Source organism: Bemisia tabaci, chromosome 9, assembly GCF_918797505.1.
Source record: "Bemisia tabaci chromosome 9, PGI_BMITA_v3".
Classification (NCBI taxonomy): domain Eukaryota; kingdom Metazoa; phylum Arthropoda; class Insecta; order Hemiptera; family Aleyrodidae; genus Bemisia; species Bemisia tabaci.
In genome coordinates, this window is record NC_092801.1 from 32,970,285 (window position 1) to 32,995,862 (window position 25,578).

Below are 25,578 nucleotides of genomic sequence, written 5' to 3' on the forward strand. Positions count from 1 at the left end.
AGGCTCCCCTTCCTTATCAGTACCGCGTGGCCAAACGGTAGCGCGCTCGCCTCGCAGGCGGGAGGTCCTGGGATCGGATCCTGGTTACTGCCCGTAATTTTATTTTACTTTATGCTTGTTTATTTTTCACTTACTTTATTTTGCACCATTCTCTCCGCAAACCGACTTACGAGGTAGACCACGTCGTGACTGAAGATTTTTTACATATGCTGATAAAAACTCGAAGTTTCTCTTGGATTGAAACGTTATGTATAATTGAATAAACAAATAAACACTCAAAAACTCACCAAATTTCGTTGCCAAGGTGAATTTCCGAAGTATCAAACAGATACAGATTCGACTGATACTTCGGAAATTCACCTTGGCAACGAAATTTGGTGAGTTTTTGAGTGTTTATTTGTTTATTCAATTATACATAACGTTTCAAACCAAGAGAAACTTCGAGTTTTTATCAGCATATGTAAAAAATCTTCAGTCACGACGTGGTCTACCTCGTAAGTCGGTTTGCGGAGAGAATGGTGCAAAATAAAGTAAGTGAAAAATAAACAAGCATAAAGTAAAATAAAATTACGGGCAGTAACCAGGATCCGATCCCAGGACCTCCCGCCTGCGAGGCGAGCGCGCTACCGTTTGGCCACGCGGTACTGATAAGGAAGGGGAGCCTCTATCACATATGTTTACCTTGTGCCGCTAGCGCACGCGGTTTTTCCGCATCTTTAGCCCTTTTTTTGAGGGCTTTCCCGACCCCATTCGAAAAAACGAAAAAATACGGCATCCCTAAAATCATCTCTAGTATCTTCATGCGAAATTTCAACTCGAAATTCCGGTTACACTTGGGAAGCTCCCCTTGTCAGTTTAAAAACAACGTATGTACCCTACACTGTCGTGCTAAGGAAGAACGCCGTATGAACATTCAAGAGTTCCCAAATTTCCTTCGATATAATGTTTATTTTTGGGGAAATTTATGAATATTTTTCCTTTAAATTTTCAGAATCTTTAGGTAAAATTGCGAACTAAATTATCTGAAAATTGGGAGGAAAATATTCATAAATTTACCAGGAAATTTGGCAACGCCTGAAGGTTTATACAGCGTTTTTCCTTATCACGGCAGTGCGCACATAAGCGTTTTTAAGGGTGAGCCAGAAATGTTGGTCCCTGATTGCGAAATGAAGTCCAAATTTAATACCACACTCATGGTTTTCAATGCACTCGGAAAAAGTTGTTCTGATCAACATACTATTTGAAAATTCCTAGGAAATATTTTACAAGTTCATAAATGTAATGTTTTTTTATTATTAAGTGGTGACTTTTTTTCCCACTATTCAACTTGTTGAACTAAAAGATGAATTGTGTGATACTGACACAAAGACACAACAGTTTGATGGAAAGTTTGACAGAAAATTACAAAAACATTTTTCGATCGACATTGGTCGAAGCTGTATCTTCGCGAACCAGAAGCTGACGAAAACACCCGAAATCCATTTAACAATATCACACAGCAACAGCATCTGAATCAAATTTTGCTGCGTTCATTTTTACATTCAACTTTTTGTCCACTGTTGTCAGATGAATCATTGAATAGTGTGAATTGGGCTTCAGAAGAATAAATGAAAACAGTTCTGTGATAACCTCGAAAGTTATTTAATTTTAAAACTTAATAAGTTATAAAATTTCAGTCTTACTTTAGCGTATGGTTAACGACTATTGGCTAGGTTGAAAGCGATCAATTACTATACAGAATTGAAATTCACTCATCAAAGACTTGAAGGACCATAAAAGGGTCATGATTTTTAAATACCTAATTAATTTTTACAAACAATTAAACAACTTGCAGTTATGGCAATCAACACTCAAACGACATCTGAACAAAAAAATTCACGATTACAACATTCAATCAGTATTAAATACTCAACATAGGTGAAAATGATTTATATGCACACAACATTTTACTTCAATCAATAATATAAAAAGGATTGGTGCCTTCAAAATTGTCGAATTTATGTCGAGAATGTAGACCTGAGCTTTTCATTTTCTTTCTAGCCTGTGTTGATTATCCCCTTCCCTAAAAATACTGAAGACATTTCCCACTGAAGTTAAAGACTCTTATCTGTGTTGCAACATGTCAGAATTTTGATGGATTTTACCATTTAGCGATGATTTGTATTCTCTATCGAAATAATTGTCATTTTGAAGTTCTTATTTCATGTTTTTCTCGCAGGCATTATTGATAAATAGACACACAAGCAGTATGAAAAACTAAGCACATTCTTTATGGTAGTTTTTTGCTTCACTTCCATCATTTGGTTATTAAGTACTGGAAAAATTTGCATAACCTTAATTTTTCAACAAATTTTCCTGATTTTCCAATGTTGGAGACTTTGAAAGGCCTGGATAAACTTGAGTACGTGCTTTTTTGTGACAATTTTTTGCGAGGCAATTTATGTTGACTGTTTTAGTAAGAAAAATCAAAATAAATGTAGCCGAATTGAATATTGCGTGGATACACTTGAGTACATGCTTTTTTGTGACAATTTTGCATTCTTACATTGTTGCTGAACGACTTTGGCCAATTGTAAGCGATGTTGATTTTTAGCATAAATTTTTAAAATGATTCTTAGCATGATTATTGGAGAAGGTATCAAACTTTGAATTTACTAATTTTTCTACACATAATTTTCAGCTTCAATTGACAAAAATAGGCAATATATCCTTTTCTTTCAGTTTTTACAGATGCAGGCAGGTACACTTAAATCTTAAAACACAGAATTAGATGTTTGAAAGTTGAAAACGGCAGCAAAAACAATTACATTAAAATGAATTTTACCAAAAATCAGGGTTCCCTCCTCATGATTTTCTTTAAAATTGATTCCAATTCTGAGCAAAAGAGAGAAATTAGATCTTCTCATAAAATTTAAAAGTTCAAAACCACTTAAAACAACTAAGAAACATCTTACAGAATATCCAGATATTAAAAGGTTTGAAGAAGTTTTCAGTTTTGTACAAGAATTGTTTTGATTTTTTTGTGACAACTAGATAATTAAAATCAGTGCAGTGTGAAAGGGATATGGTCAAATTTTATCCATAAATTTAGTTAATGACAAAAGCACAGGCAAAAAGATGAAAAGATCTTGATCATCACTAAAAACACTAAATTGCTTTCAAAACTATAGACGATTAAACTTGTGCTGTTACTTTACACTAATGCTTGGCATACTCATGTTAAAAGGTGGGTAGTTGAATTAAGTATAACATTTTTTAAGATCAACACTAATTCTTGCTTAAAAATAACCCATAGACTTGACGGCACATAACAATTAGAGGAAATCTGTGTCATGAAAGTACTCAATTTTTCTTTTATGATTATAGAATTTTCGCAAACGGAAATTAAGTGATCTCTGTCATGGTCGATGGCTGCTTCTCCACAAATGCAAAAATTCAATGACTGACTGACTTAAGATCAAAATTACTTGCAGGGAACTTTTGGTCATTTTCGTTTTGTTACACGGAGAGAAAAAAATCATGGCTGTAGTATAGTGAGCTTGATTCGTTGATGTGTTGTGTTTTACGATAGTACTTATAAACTTTAATGCTAGTAGGACCTGTGAAAACACTGAATGATTTTTCATATGATCTTATTCCATGAAAATTGATGGATAATAAAGCAAATGCATAATTTTGAAGACCATTCACCTCTAAGATTTCTATCAAAGTATGGCTTCAATGCAGCACAGTGGTTTTTGACTTAGTATACGTAATTAATAAAGTTAAGCGGAGATTTGAGAGTGGCATAACACTGAGAGCAAAATATGGCACATTCAGCAAATTATCACCTTAATTTTAAAGGGATGAGAAATCCATCTGGCTCTAAAACCTTTTGTAACAAAGCCTTTGGAACATGGAAGTTGAAATTTTCAATTAAGTATCACGAAAATGTTTACAAGATAAAAAATGTCGTTTCATTGATGTCTTCAGGCACTTACATTCAACAGCCAGTCTAAAAGAAGTTGGTGTGCTATAGAGGTGTAAAAAACACTTTGGGCATCTGTTTTGAGCCACCAATATACGTTAACTTAAATAAAATATATTTTAAAATAACCCTTGCATGTTTCATTGAGAGTTGTGATAGACAAAATCTTAACCCTTTGATATGAAAATAACGTTGAAAAAATAATCATTCAAGTTCAAGAATACGTAACTACGAAACGATATTGAATCATGAGTCAACAGATCAGGGAAACATTGTTTCAGCTTAATACTGTGCTTATTCAAGAAATAGAAGTTGAGGCTGTGTTTGTAGTGAGAATACAGGGCTACGATACGACTTTAGTTTTCACATTAATGAGGTGTTTTAAAATAATTAAAAATTGCCACCTGAAGATACTTTTTTGAAATGTTTAGGGAGTTGTTTGTCAAATCAGATGGAAATCGTTGATGTATAAACATACTCAAGCTTTATAATTTACAGAACTATAATGAATGTTACTGAGAGGAGTAAACCTTGAGAGACGAAGTAAAGTCGGGTTTGGACAGTTTCAACCAGAATCAACCTGACAACATTAAACGTTGCCTGCTTCCTTTTGAAATGAAGAAAAAATATTTAATCAACACAGCAAATGTCTGATGTTACCAATCAACAGTGAAATTCAACTCGTACAGTCAGCGTCCAACACATGAATTGAGTCACCATCACACGCAGGCAAATATTTGATTAACCAGACTCCAATTGCATGAATTGAATTTTACTATTATACATAACAGCTTCTGGTGTAGAACTAAGTTCGTGTGTTGAGGAAGTTTTATTTCTTCGAGAATATTTTCTCTTTGAAACGAAAATCTGAGCAACCTAATACTATACCTTGAAATTTTACAAGCATAATGTTTGTGATCTTCATAGAGTTTGAAGAGAGTTTCAAGGTTTTATGTCTCCTGATTTTTGCTGATGGAAATAAACAAGAGAGGTGATTGGAAAATGCATTTTGACTGGTCCCGGTTGAAAAATTCTGTTTGATATAGACTTAATTTTTAAGAGAATACATTCAATCATCCTCCTTTGCTCTATTTTCTTTAACTGATTTCTTCCATCTCTTCGAGATCATCGCATCAACGATTTTAACAAAATAGAGAGGGATTGACATTGCTTTTCGAGGGGACTAATCCCTGAAAAAAATACAAAAAATACACCTTAAAATACGCAAATTGATGGCTATTGCTTCAACAGTGATAACTTTTCATTCATACCTCCTTTTTCTTTTTCCGTACTCATTTTTTTTTCCTACTCATCTCAGAGTGCTTCAAAATACGGAAAAAATAAAGTTACAGCAAGAGTTCAGGATTTTCGATTCAAGGTCCATCTTCAGCACTTCAGAGAGCGATTCAACAATTGATCGATCGATTCACAACTTCTGAAATTCAGGACATTAGAATGAGGACTTCCAATTCTGACATCATCTTGCAGTGCTTCAGGTATTGGTGCAGAAGATTTAACAGAGAAGCACTTTAAGATTACGCTGGAAAAACGCTAACGGTAGCTATGTGTATCCGCCTAAGTATCTACTAACCAGGACGTGTAATATGCTTATTCTAAGGCTTACAGATTATTCTTGATGGATAAATGAATGAAAAAACTTTCAGAGTTGCACTAAAATGTTCTTCGTCAAATCTTGCGTACAAATACCTGATGTACAATATGTACATACGAATGTACAATAACAATATGTGAATATTGAAGACTTTTGGAAAAATGTCTTACACTTTAGAAATTAGTCAATCGATCACTAATGAATTGTTCTAGAAAGTGCTACAGCGGTATTTTGAATATCTTTCCTCATTTGAAATTTTGCAAAGAATACAATGGCTCTACTGTTTTGGTCTAAAATCAACGTCCAACCTTTAAAAAACTCTTGATTCCAAACATAGCTCATTGAACTAGATTTTGCAATAAAGGATCTCTATTTCTGGCTCATCTTGGAAACAACATTTTGGATGAGTCAGGAATATTCCTCATTGCAAAATGTGATGGAATTTCTTGGTACAGATGTAGCGCACAATACATTATCAGGGTTGCCATTAACACTGATTAAAAATTAACATTTTGAATTTAAAACTTGCCACCAAAAGTGGCGACCCTGTTCCTTGATTTGACCCTATTTCTGCAATTTGTTTGGAATTTTTCTAAGCTTGGAAGTTGATTTTAATTTGAGAAGAAACAAATAAAACGATACTTTTCCCAGTAAAATTTTATGGAGAAAAGGATGGTGAATTCATAACTCCCGAACTCTTGCTGGACCTCTATACTTTCTTCCATGAAATTAACATAAAACGTTTGATGATTGTTCTTAAAACTAGCCCACCTATAACCACCGCCTGAACTCAAAGAAGCTTCCGGTGCTCGTGTGAAATACTTCGTACCTTAAAAAAGTGCAATTCAAGAGCCTAAAGACTCAACTAAGGGGCCGGCATGCACTTCAACCGCTCGAACGCAGCCTTTTCCAACGCTTCTCTGTGGCTGGGGTGGGCAACGTTGATTAAGGCATGAGCTCGCTGGCGTAAAGTTTTTCCAAACAAACTGGCAATTCCATTTTCTGTTACAACGTAGTGGACGTGAGCACGAGAAGTAACGACACCAGCACCTGTAAAAAATTTAGATGGATGGTTAAAAATTGAAACTTTCTGAAATTGGGGATTGAATCTCCTTGACAGTCAAAACATTCCAACACTAGAATAATTTTAGGTTGAATGGACAACAGAAGATTTGATATCTGTGAGAAGAGCACAGATGGGAAGAAAGAGGGCTCGTTAGGGGTGTTCAAACGAATTCTTGCCGGAACACTTTCGATATTGTATCTTATTGAAACTGGCGCAGTACCGACAGTGGCAATGATATCGACAACAGCCGGCCTTATTGGATTTTTGAGAGCTCGCACTCAATGCATTGTTGCCCCGTGTGTCGGTTTATCAGATTGCCTAGCGCGGCAGCGTGTAAAATAGATGTACGAATGGCAACAGCTTATTTTCGTCAGCTCCGAAAACTCTGATCGCTATCGGCATGAGCGCTCTTATCGTAACTTTTTCTTAACGGAACTGTTTCGGTAGCTTACTGACAACCGATAGAACAGCCCTAGGCTGCATTGAAACAAAACAACATAAAATCACAAAAATATTGTGATATTCGGCATCACAATGTCTTAGCGTAAATAACGCTTGTGATACTTCGACAAGAAGGTGACAATTTTTTACCTACAAAATTCCCTATTCTTATCTAGTAGCATACCACTTTATTTGACTGACTAGAAAATGAAAAATATTTGAAGGACATTTGAAGGAAAACCTTACAACATTAATTTAGAGCTATTGATAAATATAAATTGAAGTTTTTACCTGGTTTGAGCATAGGAACGATTTTACTATCACCAGTTTTAGCATTAACAGACTGTAGAGCAATGATTGGCTTTCCTTTGCCGTCGAGACCCTCAGCAGCTCCACGGATGAAGTCAACTTGTCCTCCGAAACCTGAGAATTAGAAATAACATTGATCATGAAACAGTAATGAGACTCAACGACACATTGAAATTAGGAAAAGCATCAAAAACTTGGGCTTGAAAGTTGCTCCTTCGTGGATAAAGAAATTATTTATTAGAATTTATGAGAGTATGTTGCCTTAAAATTCTATTCATCTTTAGTGAAAAGAAAAGAATAGGAAATTACCTTGCATATTACTGACCACATGAACATTTGCGGCAATGAAGCCAGTTTTTTTCATTGAAATGAAAAAAAAAAGCATTGAAAGCTCTTCAATTTGTCTTAAATGAACATGTCTAAACGCAGAAGTTCCAGGTTTTTTGAGTTTTTTAATGTCAGATCGAATTTTTTGCTTCTATTCTTGTTAAGAGTTTTTCTGATGTCCTCTGATACATAGTACCAGTAATGAATCGTAGCTCGTGATAACCCACCGTTTCATGATGTGAACATAAATAACATGTGTAATTAATTTAGTTTTTAGTTTTAAATCGGTTTTTATCGTGAGACAAGGAGAAACCACGGAGTGATCAGAAGACCTGATGATGGAATACTCAGATCTTGAAATGACCATTGTCATTCAAAAAAGGAAAAAAAATTGGAAATCAGGAAGAAAAAGTAAAAATAAAAAATTTTTGTACAACATGAATCCTGATAAAAATGGTGAAACTTTCAAATTATGAATATCAATATTTTCCCTCTTTCAGTTGATTCTTTGGCACACATTCAAAGTATTAATTCCAAAAGCGTTCCTGATGTTCATGATATCTGGTCAATGAAAGCTTTTCTGTTGTTCTGATGATTTGAAGATTCAAATAATTTATTCAAGAGGTCAATAATGGTGGCTTAGGTGCAATAGAATAAACTATAAGCTATTGAAGAGGAAAATCCCACTTTCCGGTACGTTTTCCCTGAAATTTTTCATACCCTGATGAATCCTGTTTTTTTTCAATTCTCTTTGGTCCTAGACACTATGTTTTTCTTCTGGGTAGAGTCCTTTATGTTTTGGCGCGTATACGTAGTATACCGCCTTTGCGATGGTTTCGAACCCTGCTCGATACAATAACCGAGTCCCTTAGTTCCTTACCGAAAAGTGACTACCGCGAACTTCTGAGATTTTCCAAAGCGTGTAAAAAGTTTATTTATCCGTCAATAATTATGATTTAAAGTTGTTTCTCATTTTGGGGCTCGCTAGTTTATGTGCAGTGAATACCAAGAGTCTACGTTACTTGGTTTTTTTAAAAAAAGCTTAAGAGTACGACGCGCTGATTTAAAATATGCATATATAAGCGGAAGCAAGCGAACTGATTCGAGGATGGCTGACCAGTTCGGCACTCCTTGAATGAGAATTTCACTCACTCCGTTTTGTTCAAAACGTTGCTTTGACATATCTCCACACCACTGTTATCCTTTTCAAAAGTTGGTACTCCTTGCTCTGATAGCCGGGGCCAGCAGGATAGTGGTAAGTGCAATCTGTGATGAGCCTCGAGACTCATTAGACCATTTGCTAAACCTGGCTCATACAGGAGTCCACTCAGCCCTCTCGTCCCCACGCTCCTGATCACTGCGTCGGCGTCACGAAGAACAATGGGCCTTGGGCCGCCTTGGGTCCCAGCGCGGCCGATACCCGTACCCCAATTACTCACGCTTCATTAACTATTTCACCGTCACGCTAGGATTTGTCCAATTTTCAAAAAAAATTGTTTCGCGTGTATTTAGCAATTTTTTCCTTACTCTCCGTTAAAACACAAATAAAAAGAGACCTCATTCATAAAAATCGGCCGAATAGAAGAGAAGTTACAGTAATGGAAATCCGAAGAAATCAACAAAACCTCGACTTCTCGATACGAAAAATAAAATCAAGGGGAAAAAAAGAAAGTATAAATTACAATTAAATATAATTGACCTCAGAATTTGACAAGCAATTCATTTATATACCTAACGCTGAAAAAACTGGGAGAAATTACAAAAAATTCGCCTCTTGCAAGGGGCTTCTTTGTAAGAATTTTGACCTGAAGACAACGGTCGAATAACAGCAGTACTCCATACAATACACGGTGTGCCTGAACGAGTTAAACATTTTTTATACGTCCAAATCGAAAAATCGTTATATTTTTAACTACAATGTCTCTTGAATCGTTTAAGCCAAAAAAAAAAAAAAATTCCGTCGAGATTCTGGAACGCAAAGGCGCTTTAAAAGTATTCTGGGGCTATAATAGCTAAATCACCGGTAGTAAATCCCGTTATATTATTAAAAAGAAATTGACTCCATAGTTTAATTCCTTAGTTTCTTGAATACGATTATTTTAAGAACTTAAACATTTATACCACCAATTTTAGACATGGGGTGATTTCCTGAGAGCCGATAATATCACGAATTTCTCATAGAACCCTTCAACAGTGGCTTGCTTTTTTGGCAGCCGATTCGGCCATCGAACCGGAGTTTAAATGGAAGCTGAAAATAACCCAAAGCTCTGAGAAAAATTTTGAGATGAGTATAAGAACGGTTTGTTGTAAGTAACGAGGAGAGGCGGGCAAAGCGGCTAAAATCCGATCTAATTTTTACAGTTTTTCTGTTGAATTAATGTTGCTGCGGGCTTCTGACTGTGTCCACACATAGTTTCTGTTCAGCATATCGATACATAAGTATTTACACACGTAGAATCTAATTTTCACGTCGGGGAGTCGACATATTTTGATTTTTTCGATTTTATACGGAAAATTGATGGTTTTTCGGGATTGAAATTATTATTGTTTCATGAAAAATAAATGCACCCAAAATGACTATAGCATATTGATTTTTACACATTTGCACTCACGAAATTGGTTGGTAAATTCAACGAGTGGGTGCATCGACCTGGTATATCAAGTTTCTGCAATTTTTTACGGCAAATCAGTAGATTTTCGGGATGTAGATTGCTTACTTTCAATTCATGAATGAATAAAGCAACGACATGGTTGAACTTCTTTGCATGGAAAGACGTTTAAAATAACAAAATCAAGACGTCTTTAATGCAATTGCATTTATATCGAGTCAATTTCTTTTCAATAATATAACGGGATTTTTACTACCGGTGATTTGGGTATTTTAGCCCCAGAATACCTTTAAATCGACTTTATCTTCTAGGAGTTCGACAGAATTTTTCCTTTCTTCGCTTAAATTATTCCGTTGCACTTTTCTTCGAGAATCTGATAAGATTTTGCTTGAGGCAGATCAAAAAACTTAAATTCGATCGAATAGCTTTCTACATTCACAATACACGGTCTCGTCAAGGTGCGTCTTTGACCTCGCAGTGTTGGATCGTGAATTCTCTTGTTAGTCTGTTTGCCTGTTTTGAAATCTCTGTAAATGAAAACTAAAGGGGTTGATATGTGCGAGTTAATGACGCGCCTTATCAACACATTGTGTTGGAGTTCACTGCTTGTTTTTTTTTCTTTGACAGTTCATGAAGGTAGTTATCAAGTTAGTTGGATTGTCACTGTGCAGCAATATAACAAGGAAAAAACTGCAGGGACAGGAAAAAGGCACAAAAAAATTGTGTACAAACCAGAGAACATCCTCGTCCCGATGGAATCAGAACAAACTTGACCAGTCAGATCTACTTCTATTGCTGAATTGATGGCTGTCATCTTCGGGTGCTGGGCGATGATTGCCGTTGAGTTGGTGTAATTAACAACTCTCATTTCTGAGAAATTAATCAATAGTAAATAATTAGATAATAATTTATACTACACCTAGACACTCAAGTAAAAGTAACTTTAACTTTTTCTCCCAGTTCTTATGTAGAATAGAGAGTATTTTTTCACCCCTCAGGATTGGGTAGTTCAGAGTTCAAAACAGCTATTGATAGGACGACTGATTTGGCCAAAAACAATTCTGAGTGGATTGGGTTTACTGACATTCTTATTCCTGTTTGTAAAACTTTTTAGAACCAGCGTTTATTTATTGGAATTTGTAATTCTAATTTGTTACCGTATTTTACACAACGTTTTGTTAGCAGTGTGGTCTTCAGTGTTGCTTGGTCAGGGCTTACTTTTTGTGCCTCTCACCTAAGTGTTTTTATTCTTTTCATAATTTTGAACAGATTTTTGCTAATGCTATTGATGAAGGATCTGCAGGAGCCTCAAAATGCATCTAGCACCATTTACTTTATTATTATTTTATTTACTTATTTCAACTTATTTTATTAGGGTAAATTGAGTTTTTTTACACTAACTTCTTTCTTTTAAATCTTAATCCCTCATTGTTTTTTGGTCTCTTTTTTACGGTTTTGACTTGTCATTTTCTTTTATGAGCCAAAAATTACTACATAAGAGTATATTTACTGATACAAAACAAGAAACCTAATTTAAAGGAAAGTCAAAGTAAGAGACATTTTTACCTCTATTCAAATGCAATGAAATATTTGATAAAAATCAGCAATTCTACCAGCCGCAAGTTGATACATTTTACACTTTTGATAGATGGAGTTACTTAAAAAGAAAATAAGATCTCTAATGTTCATTTAAATTTTTTGACAATAGTATTGGGTACTTTTATTGAGCAATAATATCTGCAAGCCCTTTTTTGGCGCTTTCGTTTTAAGACTATCTTTTTTCTTGGGGGGGGGGGGGGGGCATTCAGGAAAGCAGTAGAACTGAACTTCCGTGTTCAGGAAAAGTGTTGGATCCACATTTGAAAGTTCTCAAATTTCTGCTGGTAAAATGTATAATTTCCAAAAAAGCTTGTGCATTAATTTTTTTTTTTTTTTTTTTTTTTTTAGAAACCAGGGCTTTAATGCGCAAAACCACTGATATTAAACTTGAAATTTCTTTTAGATAGGTTTATCTGGTGTACTGCCTGAAGAGATAATGACAAAACTTACCAAGGAATGGGTTATTGTCAACAAAATCGTACAGTTCAGGTGGTCCGATTAAGAAACTGGATACAATTTTCCCTGTGCTCAACGGTTTCTTGTTGTTGGTTATGCAGCCTCTTCGTACTAATTCGATGACTCCACCACTGAACATTTCAGAGTGGATGCCTAAGTCTTTGTGGTCAGTCAAATTGGTGAGAACAGCATCAGGAAGACTGCCAATACCTATAAAAGAATTATAAGTGATTGTAACTTGCGGTAAATTGTTTATTTTATGATAAATTGATATTCAAGGGCCATTATAGCCATTGATAGGAGCTAAAAGAAGCGGGGAAAGTTCTAATACTGTCGTATTAGAAAAGCGCTCAGGTGTTAGTAAATGTATTTAGTGAAGAAAGGAAGTATAAACTTTGTCGACTTGGCTGGGAAATGGAAATAAAACATCAGCTGATAGCAAACAAAGGTTACCAAGGAAACCGTAAACGCGTTTTTTCGTTTCCCGAAAATGATCGCCACCGTTGAGCTCATCAGGCGCGTTTTTTTAGGCTTCTTTTATTTTCAACGATCAATTTTGATAAGAATTACTCTACCGCTAAGAAAATTTCTTATAGACAAACGATCGTAACTACCCGCGCATTACGTTAAGAGCATAAAATACGGTTATCACAGCTTTATTTATTTTAAAACTGGACCCCCCCAAAAAGCCTACACATCGATGAGCTGGTGCGCCATTTAAACGAATTAGCACTAGTATACTAGTATTCTAGAGGCAAGTCGAAATCAAAAAGTGCTGCCTATCGGCTGAGCGCTTAAAAGCTCTGGCACATAGTATGATGTTTTAACATCCGAGTTCAATCTTTCATGATATGAAAAGAATTAGAAGAGAAGAGAATACACGATACTCAATAAAATATACTCTACTAAATCTTTAATCATTAATTAAGGCAATCAACTCACTATAGGTACATTGGATGAGAGAGGGAAAAAACTTGAATACAATTACTTAGGGGGAAGGATCGCTATTCGAAAGCTATCTTTCAATTTAGTTTCTTCTATAAATCAATCCATTTTTTCGGTCTTGATGTTTACAAGCTATACTAAGCCACTGTATGGAAAGACGGACAAGACACATTTTGGGACAATGGATGCATTTATACTTTTATGGGTTCAAGTTTATATTCTGTCTTGATCAGACTTGAAAATGAGATGAGTTTAAAAAAAATACCGTTTTTTCCTTCTTAAAGTTGGCTTTCTTTTGAAACAAATACCTCTGTTAAAGCTGACTAGAATTACTGATGAAAGCATCAAATAAAGTATTTTTGAAAGCAAAGTATGGTCAGTCAAATGAACTGCAAAAAAATCTCCACCATGTTTCTTCTTATGAATCGAAGAACAAATTTAAGAATCATTTTACTCATGCCTCCATCAAAGAGGTCAGCAGATAGAATAGCAAGAAAAATAAAATATATTAAGAGCAAATGATGACATTCCTAATCCTTCTCAACCTATAATCAGCGAAATTATCCTTGGCCTAAGAATTGCTATTATTACGGAGATTAGTATAAAAATTAGTAATTAGTAATTAGTATTACGGAGTTGAGTTTCTAAAATTTTTGAGAATACATACTTATCATCTTTTTTTTCCGATGTAAAATTGAGTATGAATTAAAAATCTGGTGGTGATTAGCGTTACTAATATAGACAAGCAACAGTTTCATTCTGATCAATCTCAGACATAGTACTTCAAGCTTAGTTTAATTAGTGATAAATAACGGCACCAAATAACTTAGTGCTTTTGATGCAAGTGAAGTAAAAATACAATTGAGAACAAAAAGGACCAAAGTTAGACTCACCCATTTGAAGAGTGGCACCGTCATCGATCAAATTTGAAGCGATGAGCTGTCCGATTTTCTTCTCGTTTTCATGAGGTGCTCCACCTCCGTGCGCTGGTAATGGTCTGTTGATGGGAACAACATAATCGAAATGAGACTGGTGTACCAATGCATCCCCAAACGTTCTTGGCATATGTTCATTCACATGACCTAGGAAAAACCAAAATAGGAATGTAAAACTCGAAATTAAGATAAGGGGCAAAGAAAATACTTTTTTAAAGTTATAACGAGACTTTAGGGTTTTAACGTCAAAAAGAATTAAAAAGGTGTTTCAAGGTGTTAGGTTGCTTTAATCACACATCATAAGCGCAAGGGTGCAAATTTCTTACAATCCATCAATCCGTGAATTGTCAGTGGTTGATGCAGGCTACCGAGGTGCAATATGGGCAAAAGGCAGTGCAAAGGTTCTTAATTACGATGTAAATAATATTACTAGCCTTTTAAATTTACTGAATGAAATAAACGTCTTCTTTCTCAAACCTAGGGCTTTTGTCTTGGAGAGTGCATTCTACCATGTTGACGACCTCTCAAATCTTTAGCCTTTATCCATCGCTTCTTAGTCATTTCTTATTTTGCTCTTAGTCATTTTCTTATTTTGCTCTGTAATTTTCTTGTTTTGTTCTTAAATTGCCTGATTCAAATCATTTGTACGATCTGTATCTGATTCATTTGTACGACTTGTACGATCCCTTAAAGGGAGTATATGAGGCCTTATATGTAACAATGGCGGATGTGAAAAATTACCTTTTATAAACACGCTTAAAAAACTGTTTTGTTCACACAAAAATTTAATGTGTTTGGCTCTGGCATAATGTACAGATCTCGAAGATCACATCTCAAGCATTTTTTCAAAATTTTCTCAATGCCAAAACAGTTTTTTGAATGTGTTTCGAAAAGGTAATTTTTCACATCCGCTATTGTTACAGATAAGTCCTCATATGTGCCGACTGTAAAATAAATAAATAAATAAACGTCACCATTCAGTAGATTAAGTTCACAATAGGCAAATTTTTTTGAGAGTACTTTGTGAGTTTCCATGTGGGCTTAGAGAATAGACATGAATCGTTGGTAGCGGTTTAGGCTGAAGAGGAATTTGCACCCTTGGATGTGTAACTCATTATTCCAGTACACAAAGTACGATTCCTTCACTGTCAAGGTGATGTTATGACCAAAAGGAGTATATTCTACCTATGCCGACATTAAGAACATCCACATCCACATTCACTTAAAATTGCATTACAACATTACTAAGTTACGCAGAGAGCGTACAAACATATTGTTAGTGAAACTAAAAAAACTTGTGTTTCAATTGCAAAGTTTCAAACCTCTGCTCTTCCTTTTTTTTTCACGAAAATGTTAAAGAGTCTACGCCAAGTAAATTTAAGCATTTTTAGAGTTAGACAGAGGGATTTACTACCTAGATTCTTGCATTTACTTTCCATGCTGAACTGAAAACAGGTGGAATGGTATTCTGTCACACTTTAAAGGTGCGCAAACTTACTTGCCGTTGACTCTACTGAACTTTCCTGAAATCATTTTCAGAGAAAAGTCTTGAAAAGACACCAGAAGTTGACACACAGTTTGATGCAATAATAATGATTGATCCAGGGTTTTTATAATTTCTTCATTTTCTCATTTCCTTTTACTTTTCTCAACTCCAAAATTTCCAAAGTTCTTGCATTTTGATAAATAATCAAAGAGAAAAAAATGTTTACCAATAACTATTTCGGAGTTGGCGATGGCTGCTCGCACACAGTCAACACTGGTTCCCAAACTGCAGAATCCATGTTCATCAGGGGGTGATACCTGAAATTAAATAATGATTCATTATTTTTTTCACAGGTATTTGGTCCTTTGCTCAAATTTCATCGGCATGAATCAGTTAGAGAATTCCGGTAGTTTATGGCTACACCAGGCACCATTAACTAAGCATTAAGTCTAGAGAAAGCGGATAAAAGGATAACTTTAAATTACGACAAAAAATTGCCCTCTTCGATAAAAGGAGGAGTTCATAACCAAACATTTGAAAAGAAGTTACGTAGTATCCAGAACAAAGATGTCCATATACAATGAAGGAGTTTTTAGACGAATGATATTTTTTTTGTAATTAGGTAAAAATGTACTTGAAAATTATTTTTTCCTGAGTAAATTTCATAATTGTACATGTCTAAATGTAAGGACAAACACCAATAAATTTGTAAGGCCTGTATTATACAGTGCATGAGCAAAACATAATTATAGTACATTAATATTATATTCAATTATGCACACTTATAAAAGCCGCTTTCATAGCGCTCTACGACATCCAGCCGATACTGTGTAAGTATTCAATTATACTGTGTCAAAAACTATACGAATGTTGATAACTCAAGAAATAAAATTTTAGACAAATCTGCTCAAGCAACAAATAGAGCCGAAAAAAATTTGATTATGAATTCACTCACTTGGACAATTGAAACATTTGGTCGGAAAATTTTACGCTCAAACAGCAGAGGGATCTCAGACAAAAATATTGGCACTGCGTCACTGCGGCCTTCAGCAACAGCTTTTCGTACATTGGCAGCCATGAAAAATGAGCATGATCGGAAGATACCTGTAACAAAAAGCAAACAATGAGCATGGCGCACTAAAAAATTCCGACAAAAATTATCATAGGATTAAAACTCTCTTGATTCATAGACAATAGAAAGGAGCTGAGCTTATAATTCTCACAAGAATGGATTTTATACATTCATATCAATTCAAACCAATGCGTTTTCAAGATCATAAAAGTTTGCTACCTACGGACAAAAAATATCAAATGGACTGAAAAGCAAGTAAAGCTGTAAACAGAAAAAGGTTCAATCTGCAAATTATTAGAACCGGATTTGAGAAGCTTCCAATTACAATTTGTTAAGCAAAAGCTTCGATCAACTGAGGTACTAGGTAATAGAGTTGTTCTGAAGTTTTACATTTAGCAGGGTGGTAATATTTTAAGAAGACATGTTTTTTCATTACTTTTAAAATTACAATACTCATATTTAAACTGGGAACAAAACGCAGCTCTATTGGGAAATATTTTGAGCATTGTTACAGCAGTGCAATAAACTTGTATACAAAAATAAAGTAAGTACAAATATAAGGAAAAACCAGGGTTGTCAAAGAATTTAGAAAATAGAATCCCCTGACATCTCCCTAACACATTGTGGCGAAAACCCCTGAAAATGGAGAATATGCTAGGTGGTTAAAAGACATAATTTGAGATAGTTTTTACGCAGAATTTGCTGTTCGAAACATCAAACTCATTCTAGAACGCAAATTGTGGTAACTTCACAATTTTACCCTGACACTTCTGTCATTTTTCCTGACATTTTCAGGCTCTCGGTGACTTTTTAAAATGCCCTGACGTTTTCAAATTTTAACCATATTCCGTAACTGTGGCAACCCTGTAAATACTCTCAATGAGGAAATCGAGATGTTTTATTGTTTTACCGGCAGAACTGAAGTACCTTGGGTACAAGGATCACAAAACATAGCCGGTGATTGACTTTGGCACAGATAAACAGTCAACGATCATATCAATGTCCATTGCATGGCCCAGATAATGAGAGCAATGTTTACTTAGGATCAGTTTGTTTACCTCTATGGGTACTTTTCAGAGATCTAAAACTTCCCCGAGAAAAATGCCTTCCCCATGGCAAAAACCTTCTCCTAGAAAACAGTGAAGTACAACTCTGCCGTGCTGAGGAAGAACGCCGTATGAACATTCAAGAGTTGCCAAATTTCCCTCGATAAAACATGTATTTTTGATGACATTCATGCATATTTTTCCTTCAAATTTTCAGATATTTTAGATTGAATTGCGTACAAAATTGTCTGAAAATTTTGGGAAAAATATTCACTATTTTCCTGATAAATTCTTAAGGAAACTTGGCTGAGTCTGGAGGCTCATCCGGCGTTCTTCCTAGCATGGCAATACTGAAATCCAACTTCGCCATTAGAATTGCCAAATTGCTGATTTGTCATCATCTACAAGGCAATTGCTCAGGGGAGTGTGAAACAGATATTTAGGGGAGGGGGGGGAATATGTTACGCTGTTTTCTTTTTCAATATTTTTGTTGTCAAAATATGTTCATGGTATTGATCCTTCATGTTCAGGGATAAAGATTAACACATTGATGGCCAGATACAAAAAATGTGTATCTCAACTGCAACATTTAAAAAACTGCAATCGTTCAATTTGCTTCATGGAAAACTGGTCAAAATTTTTTCATTCAATTTTGTGATTTTCTAAGAAGAAGTGAAGAAAATTCAAAAAAAAAGAAGAAAAAAAAATAAATAGAAATTGCTGAATAGTTTTTCCTTCGAAAATGAAACATAGGCAGAGACCTATAATTTCGCCATTCGGGAAATGCATTCCTTCACTTTAGCCAGCGATATGCTATTCATTGGCACGAAAATAAACTGAGCCCTTCATGAAAATTTTTTTAGGACATGAGTGAGTAATTTCGGTACAAGACTCGAATTCTCACTTTTCAGCCCAACTTGACAGCAAACAAACTCTCCGAAAATGTGCATCAGTGTGCCTGGGCCGTTTCTTTCAAGAGCAGTCACATTTATGAAAAACGGAACTAAAAACTTTATTTACATTATAGCTTAGCTCCTTCACCAAGTTTTTTTTTTTTTTTTTTTTTTTTTTTTTTTTAAATGCAACTTAGGTTATTGCACGCTACACTTCGGAGGTTTTATAAATTAATTTTGGATTTAAGGAGATACAAATCTATGCTGCAGCTTTTGTAAACGCTCAAATTCAAAATATTTTTCTCAAAATTTCAACATTTTGATAATCATTTATTAAAAAACAAAAACATTGATAAACAATTGCAACATCGTGCAACAGAGGAGTAATTCAATTTTTAAAAAACCCAAAAATTTGTTGTGGTCAAAACCGAATTATAAAGAACACCATGCCATAGAGGGTTGAGCAGCAAAATATCAGATATTTAAACTGAATGTGGCAGTGTTGCATTCTTCACTAAATTTATTATTCAACATAAACAACCAAAGACAAGGAAAATGCACGCACATAAAAAGACACCAGTGACATGGTTCAAGACCATATCATCTCATTATACATCATTCAGAAAAGACAGCACCTGATCGGTTCAAGGTCCTTCAAGCAACAAAATTAGTTGGGTAGTCAGAAGACTGGACAGACGATTTGGACTACATTTTGCACAAGGAACTACTTTCACCCAACACAATGCCTTGCCAAAGTGGGTGGAACTCTTTCTTTTGTGTATATATAAGTATCTATTTATCTATTTATAAGTATTTATTAAGTGTGTATTTACAAGTATTTATTTTTTTACTTGTTTCATTTATTTAAATACTATTGTAATGTAAGAAAGAGGTATGACCAAAATAAGACATGAAATGATAAACAAGATGCAAATAATCGATTAAATCAGCAGTAAATGGCCATTTCAAGCATTCCGCCCATTTTCAGTGCCAATTAGGGTATTAAGCTCTTCTTAAAACAAAAAAATAAAGATAATAAAATTCCAATTCACATCATTTCTAGCTCATTGAATAAACAACGTATGGACTTTATTTTGCAATAAAGAGCTCCTATCACTGGACCTATCGCTGGGTTCCACTGAGATGAACCTAATTTGCCGAAGTGTTGCCTAATTTTCTTTTTCAGTTTTTACTTTTTTCAACAGAGAACTAAGCTCCTGTAAACTTTCTGTGAACTCACATTTGATTATGAAGAATATGTGTATGTACTGACAAAATTTCAAGTTTCAAAGTTACCTAGTTGGTTTTCTGTTTAGAAAGTAAAATATTAGAGAAAATTAGGCAACATAAAATGCAATTAGGCAAATTCTGGTCAAAATCGGAAGGCAATGGGAATTCAGTTGTTTTATTTTGAAGTTTGGCAACACGAGCTGATAGCTTCAGCTGCAGCTCAAGCCAGCAAGTGACTGGCCCTAGTAGCACAGATTAAAAATAGACAGGTAATTGTTGACTTGGAAAAAATGCCAAGGCAAGGCCTCAGGGTCCCATGACTGGACTAACACACTGGCACAGTAACATTGGCACTCAATAAATTTCACCGGCTCTTGCTTTCGCCTCCAACTGCCGGTTTGATGAACTTGAAAAGCGTAATACCACTGCCAAACTTTTTTCCTTTACCGTTTTTTCTTTTTTTTTTTTTTTTTTTTTGTTATAATTATTCATTTCCAATTTTCCTTGACCCCCCCCCCCCCCCCCCCCCCCCCCCCCCCCCCCCCATTTCCTTTTTATCCCTACTTGCTGATGAAACATAGAAAAGATGTTCGGGAACCTTTGCAATGCAGAGTGTTCTCATAAACTGCATTGCATCTTTGCTGATTTTCTTATATAATTTTTTATATTGATACTAAAAATAATTATTTGTTCAGTTTTTGTTCATTTTATGCAAATTTTATAGGTGGTTTGAAGGGAATTAATAAAACAATTTTGCCCGTATAAAGCAGCAACCGTTTCTGTGAGGACAGATATAATTTATCAGGTGAAACTGTTGAGGGTTGCAATGCGATCAAGCCCACGTAACTCTACCAACTTTGATTACTACCTACAGAGCACTGCGCACTTTTTCTTCTTCTTTTTCAAAACCCTTCGATAAATTTCATTACGCTTGGAACTTTTGAGCAAGCATTTCAAACTAGAGTCAACACTTAAAAATCCATTCAAACCATATGATTAGTGAAACTGAGCAGATAATAGTTAGGATTCCGAACAGAGTTTGAGTGTGAAGTTGATAAATGCAACATTGAGCATTTGCTAAGATTTTGTAATTTCCCTTCTTTTATTTCCTCAAGCCAAATAAATGAATACTTGAAATCTAAAATTAAGAAGCAATCTAAAAACCGAAGATAATTGAAGGAGAAAGAGAGAAAAAAATAATGTACGAAACCCGACTTTGTACCTCACAATAGTTTTAAGGCAAACAAATGCGTTTGAAGCAATAAGTATTCTTTAACAGCGGGGGCAAAGGCGGTAGCAAAGATTAGTCAGCAGATCCAAATGTGCCAAGAAGGTCAAAGATTATCAACTTAAAAGGAATAATTATGAGTATCGGCGATACTATTACTCAATTTTTATCTATTGTGATGTACGCATTGAGTAAGTAAGGAAGCATAACTCTCTAGTTTTTTTATTCAATAAATTTTGAATTGACTCCGGGAGGTACTGTTTATACTTCATTACAGTGGTGTCAGAGGCAAAAATTATGAGCACAAGGTGGCCTGTGGCCAACTGCCCTCCTGGAATTTAGAAATAAGTTCTGATGTATTTTCTTTTATTTATGCATTCCTCATTACCTGCTTTGTATTACCTGATATTATTAAATTTGATACAATTTTGTTGAGAAAATTTTAGATGAGGGAATGATGTTAGTGATATTAGATGAAGCAGGGCCATAATTTCTTCCATGCTAAGGAAGAACGCCATATGAACATTCGAGAGTTGCCAAATTGACCCGGATAAAACATGTATTTTTAAGAACAATTGTGCGCATTTTTCTATGAAATTTTCAGAAATTTCAGACAAAATTGAAGGAAAAAATTCAAGATTTTTCCAGTAAATTAAGGTTTTGTTGAAGGAAATGTGGCAACGTCTAAAGGCTCATACGGCGCTTTTCCGTAGCACAGCAGATTTGCTCCCCCCCCCCTACCATCATTAAAAGTTGTACCTTTTTTAGGAGCAATTTAAACCAATTTTAGAGCATTTTTCCTGACTAGTGGTCTAAACAAATTTTGCCTCATTCCAAAAATTTCACCTCTTCTCCCCTCTTTCCGCAATGTTGGGCAGAAATGATGCCCCTGTGCTTCACTAAGTCATGAAAAATGGGAAACTTTGGTCAGCTAGGTACGAGACGAAAATTTAGGATGAAATTACTTACCTTCACATTCAGGATCTGTGTACGGCGCAGGTCCTTCTGTATGCATGTGACACACCTGGATATTTTTAAGATTGTTGCCTTTCGCAAAGTCAGTCATGACTGCAGCGAGTTCAATAGGCGTAGAGGCAGCTCCACTCAAAAATACAGTGTCATCTGAAAATTATGAGAATACTTATTATAATTCAGATCATTCAAGAGTTGAAAGAGCAGAATCAATGTCAACATCTGGACGCATATGAAAATGAGAGGTCTACTTACATTCAAAATTTAGAAAGAAAAAAAAGTTATAGGCAGATCTCTGGAATAAATCAATCTTCTAACATAGGGTGTCTAGTTTTTTTTTCATTTTGGGAAGGAAATCCTGATTTTTGATGGTTAAATCCTAATTTCATAATTTTTCCGAATCCTGATCAAATCCTGGTTTTTTGCGGAGAAAAATGTAACTTCACAAAAATTGCTCGATAAAAAAATCCGATTGGACGGCCGACTTTTCTCAAATCCTGATTTTGCGACCAATTTTTCCTCAAATTCTGATAAAATCGGGATTAAATCCTGATGCTGGACACCCTGTATACAAAAAATTTGAGTATTTTTTCACAGAGAAACAAATTATTTTTGAAGGATTAGTTGTAAAGCTCCGGTAAAAATTATTGAAAACTGCAGCATAGACTAGCAGACTTAGCCTAAGAAGGTCTTGATCTTCACAGGGAATCTACAAAGCTGATAGCTGGAATTTCTCCTTTGGGTAAGAATAATTGAGGATGTTACTTGCATGAATCTTGGAATAAAACAGAGAGGAGTTCTAGCAAAGAATTAGCATGATTGAGTCTGATAAGAATTTAAGTGTACTAAAACTGATCCATTTGTACCGACACTCGCTGTGGTGATGACTCTTTTGGTTCAGCAATGAATATTAATGAACAGCTCCCTAATTCTTGATTGAACATGAAAAATTTGGGAATTTCCTATTTCAAATGTCAAAGAGTGGAGGTTGTGACATAAAACCAGTTGCTGAAAATTTGTGTCTGTCAACAGGACAAAAACTAAGACACTGAGACATTAAGACTAAGGACTAAGGTAGAATGAAGTTATGCCATTGGTAGATTAATAGGTTATCCTTCTCATCAGGTCTATGTCAAGCTATACCAAATGTAATTGATGACATGGTGTCGGCAACTTGAAGGAGTTAACTTTGGCAGACTTTGGCTTCTCATTGATTCCACCCAACAAAGGCTTATTTATAAGCCTTCTAAGTCCTCCATCTCAAGATAGATGACTGACAAAGCCAACCAATTACATAGCTCAATTCCACATTAATCTTGTCTAATTAGACATATTCTTGTCAGAAGAAACTATGTTGCACGCTTAGCCTATGCACATAGCTTCTTTTAGCATAAGTAAATACATCTGATTGATAAACAAAAAATTTAACAAGCCATTCGCAGATACAAAAGCAGAGTCCACACCAAATAAATAAACGCACTTTTAGAGTGCAACTAAAGATAGGATGTCTTTAATTTAGCATTGAATAGATACAAAAATCAAGATGGTAGATCTTTTGTTTTGCTCTGAAAGTACAAGAACTTACTTGGTAGGGATTTTACCGAAACAACTTTTTATGCTGATCAATGTCTCAACCTTTATCAACTTACGTGACCACCTATTCAATTTCCTTGATGAACATTGCTGTTGACAATGGTAATTAGGGTAAGTATTGGGGATTTCTGATACACGTGAGAAAAACTAACCTGGCTGAAATTAAAAGCCTGAGTACAGTGTACTTTTCAGTCCTCGTTTTCTATGCATTTGCTGTGAGTAAGTAGTGTTTAATTTTCCATTGCACGTAGGAAAGTTAGACAAGGTTCCAAGAGTGGACTCTGAAGGCTTAATTTTCTCCTGGACTAGTCCTCCTCCTAAGTACCAAATAGCTTTTAAATTTTTCAATCAGACTAAAAAGTGGAAACCCTGCTTTTTTCAAAACTGGATTCTTTCACCGAAGCATATTTATAGGTTAGGATAAAATAAATACATCAATGAAGATCGGAAGAGGGTTTAATAGCTGAAGTCAGAGTCAGAGTAAGAGCTCCAGCTGTTGAGTAAATTGTTGAAATTAAACTTACTCGATTTTATGCATTTCACTGCTTCTTCAGGCGTTACAACTTTCGGCTCGCGAGGCAGAGGTTGGGCTGGCTCTCTGCTGTAGGTGAAGTAATTTCTCGACTGGCGATTAGATTTGTGGGCTAAAGCTGTAGACGCGCCCCAATTCGTTTTCAGCAGAACTTGACAAAATCTATCGGACAATCTTTGAACAGCAGCCATGGTATTGAATTGCACAGCACAGCACTTGAAACCTTCAAATCCTGAAATTCGGCACAGAAGTTTAGTTTAGAAGAGTTGTGTAAATGATTTTGGCGGCAGATTTTTTCAAATGAGACAAAAAAATGTCGCAATGATATTAACGCGGTATCACAGCACTGTTAACCCAGAAACTTTTCCCGTGGATGAGCACCAAAACATAGAAATTAATTACATAAGAAGACAACAAGAGTTATTAAAATGGGCACTGGAAGGTGAGCGATACCTTGTAGTCTACACTGAAAGAAGGTAGCGATGAAACAAACTTACACGCACTTTGTCAGGAATCCGGAATGCAGTGGTAACTTTCAAGATCAGAACAATTTATGTACTGATATGCTGAGCTGATAAAGGACGGCTGCGGAAAGTGACAGATGAAAATCGACGCTTCAAGCGGCACGTTGATTACACGACAGTGTTGTCAGACTACTATTTTTAACAGAGCAAGCGTCAGTTTCCTTGGGAAAAAATCTGATCACTACAAAAATTTAAACAAAATTCGGAGGGATAATATTAATGTACACTCTCAATCATGCACTTTCCAGAAAATTGGATACTTATCTTGTGAATCCAAAATTTGGTATACTTGACAACCTTGGATGGGAGGTGTGTCGCACGCACACTTGCACACTGATTCATTCATAGCTGAATATATGAGAGGGGGGGGGGGGGGGGGGGCGTAAGGCAAAAGCAAGAAGCAGGTAGGAAAGACTATAGGGAAAAACAACTAACAAGCCCTCAAGTGATATTGAGGTTGCCTATATTGCTTATTGTAGGCTAAATTTAGCTGCTGCTGATGATGAACATGAGGACTGACGTTAAATTGAACTGGCGGACAAGGGTGAAGTCAAATTATGGGGAATTGTGCTAAGTCGGCCAGACGTTTTCTAAAATTCAAAACCAAGAAGAAATACTTCAAATGTGAAAATCGGTATTGAACTTTTTGATTTGCAGCTCCTGAAGAAGTAAATTCCAAACTTTTTTTCTTGTTTGGTCCTTGATGTGCAGAAGTGGGAGCCGCCTTTTTCAGGAT

The 25,578-nt window shown here is 35.4% G+C and overlaps 1 protein-coding gene across 3 annotated transcripts in view; it reads right to left on the minus strand.

The window, feature by feature from the left end:
* Window positions 1–1,625: 1,625 nt before the first annotated feature.
* The window catches only part of LOC109030382 (succinyl-CoA:acetate/propanoyl-CoA:succinate CoA transferase), a 103,454-nt gene continuing 79,501 nt past the window's right edge, over window positions 1,626–25,578 (minus strand). Inside the window, exons 2-11 of one of the 3 annotated variants that reach the window (XM_072304601.1) lie at window positions 24,816–24,837; window positions 24,311–24,550; window positions 22,191–22,343; window positions 16,708–16,856; window positions 15,979–16,069; window positions 14,225–14,413; window positions 12,381–12,596; window positions 11,064–11,201; window positions 7,378–7,509; window positions 1,626–6,629 (exon numbers count right to left, since the gene is read on the minus strand). In XM_072304601.1, coding sequence (XP_072160702.1) covers window positions 6,445–6,629; window positions 7,378–7,509; window positions 11,064–11,201; window positions 12,381–12,596; window positions 14,225–14,413; window positions 15,979–16,069; window positions 16,708–16,856; window positions 22,191–22,343; window positions 24,311–24,509 — 1,452 coding nt within the window. In that variant the 5' untranslated portion in view covers window positions 24,510–24,550; window positions 24,816–24,837 and the 3' untranslated portion in view covers window positions 1,626–6,444. Of the gene's footprint in view, window positions 6,630–7,377; window positions 7,510–11,063; window positions 11,202–12,380; window positions 12,597–14,224; window positions 14,414–15,978; window positions 16,070–16,707; window positions 16,857–22,190; window positions 22,344–24,310; window positions 24,551–24,815; window positions 24,930–25,578 lie in introns of those variants that run through there. The other 2 variants (XM_019041317.2, XM_019041318.2) reach the window with 2 other exon arrangements.